Genomic DNA, 979 nt, shown 5'->3' with positions numbered 1-979 from the left:
TTTTTTTATGTAATTGAGCGTTATTTTGGCATAATGAAAATATGCTTACAGCATGTTAGCCATAATTAAATCGACTTTAATGAATGCAGACAACAAAGACATACATTCGACAATGACATACGTCAGATTAAGCTAATGCGCTCATCATTTGGTGCCAGTGAAAAACAGCACGCATCAGAAAGTTGTATTCTACTGCTTATGACATATTACCAATCCAATATACGTATATGCATAAGTATATAAATAAATATAATGCAAATAGACTGAAAAACGACTTCACTCTTACGTGTAAATTTCATGCCAGCAATAACAATTCTCGTTAATTTGTTGCTACATAGAAGAACTAACTAAATTTCCTATTAAATTACTAAATAAACTAAATGTTACTTATTGAAAACGAAATACTTTCTTAAAATATGTAGCCTTTTAATCTGGGAAAATTAACTGGACAGTGCAAAAATTATAGGAAATATCTCCTTTACAAAATTAACTGCCAGTTATTTTACTTTTGAAATTTCCTGCTTGATAAAATTTAATGTTTCATTTAATTAGAATAAAAAGCATTTCATTTCGAAAGTGCATATTGCAAAATAATTTTTTGTATGCTATTTTCATTTAACAGAAAACAGAAAATTTCAGATAAACAATTCTCAGAGGTATAATTATAACAATAATATTATTTAGGTAAAATACACAGTCTGTATAGAATTAATGAATCCACAAGTATTGCATCTGCAGACAAATATTCTTTTTTATTTGTTCTGTGTTTTCATAAAAGTGAAATTCATCACTTATTACTGCATTTATGCTCATTCATATACTTATTACTGAAATAGACAAAAAAAACAAATAAACAAAAACTTCACTTACTTATTGGATAGACAATAAAAAAATGGAAAGCCAGCAAGCGAAGAAAATTGCAATCACATATGCCAGAGTCCTGTAAGTTTTTGTTCTGCTGATTTAGCTAGAGCTTTTT

General features: G+C 27.8%; 1 protein-coding gene across 1 annotated transcript; it reads right to left on the bottom strand.

Annotated features, from left to right (window-relative positions):
• Positions 1–286: 286 nt before the first annotated feature.
• On the bottom strand, positions 287–827 carry Tsp_12932 (5-hydroxytryptamine receptor 2C; the record flags this gene model as incomplete). The annotated part of the gene is made up of 2 exons (XM_003368505.1): positions 287–343; positions 822–827. Coding segments are annotated over 2 exons (63 nt in total), but the record flags the coding sequence as incomplete, so codon positions are not given.
• Between the last annotated feature and the right edge of the window lie 152 nt (positions 828–979).

This window comes from Trichinella spiralis (assembly GCF_000181795.1).
Source record: "Trichinella spiralis strain ISS 195 chromosome Unknown Scfld2371, whole genome shotgun sequence".
In the NCBI taxonomy this organism is placed as follows: domain Eukaryota; kingdom Metazoa; phylum Nematoda; class Enoplea; order Trichinellida; family Trichinellidae; genus Trichinella; species Trichinella spiralis.
Note: the sequence above shows the minus strand (reverse complement) of the source record. Positions and strands in the feature narration are given on the sequence as shown.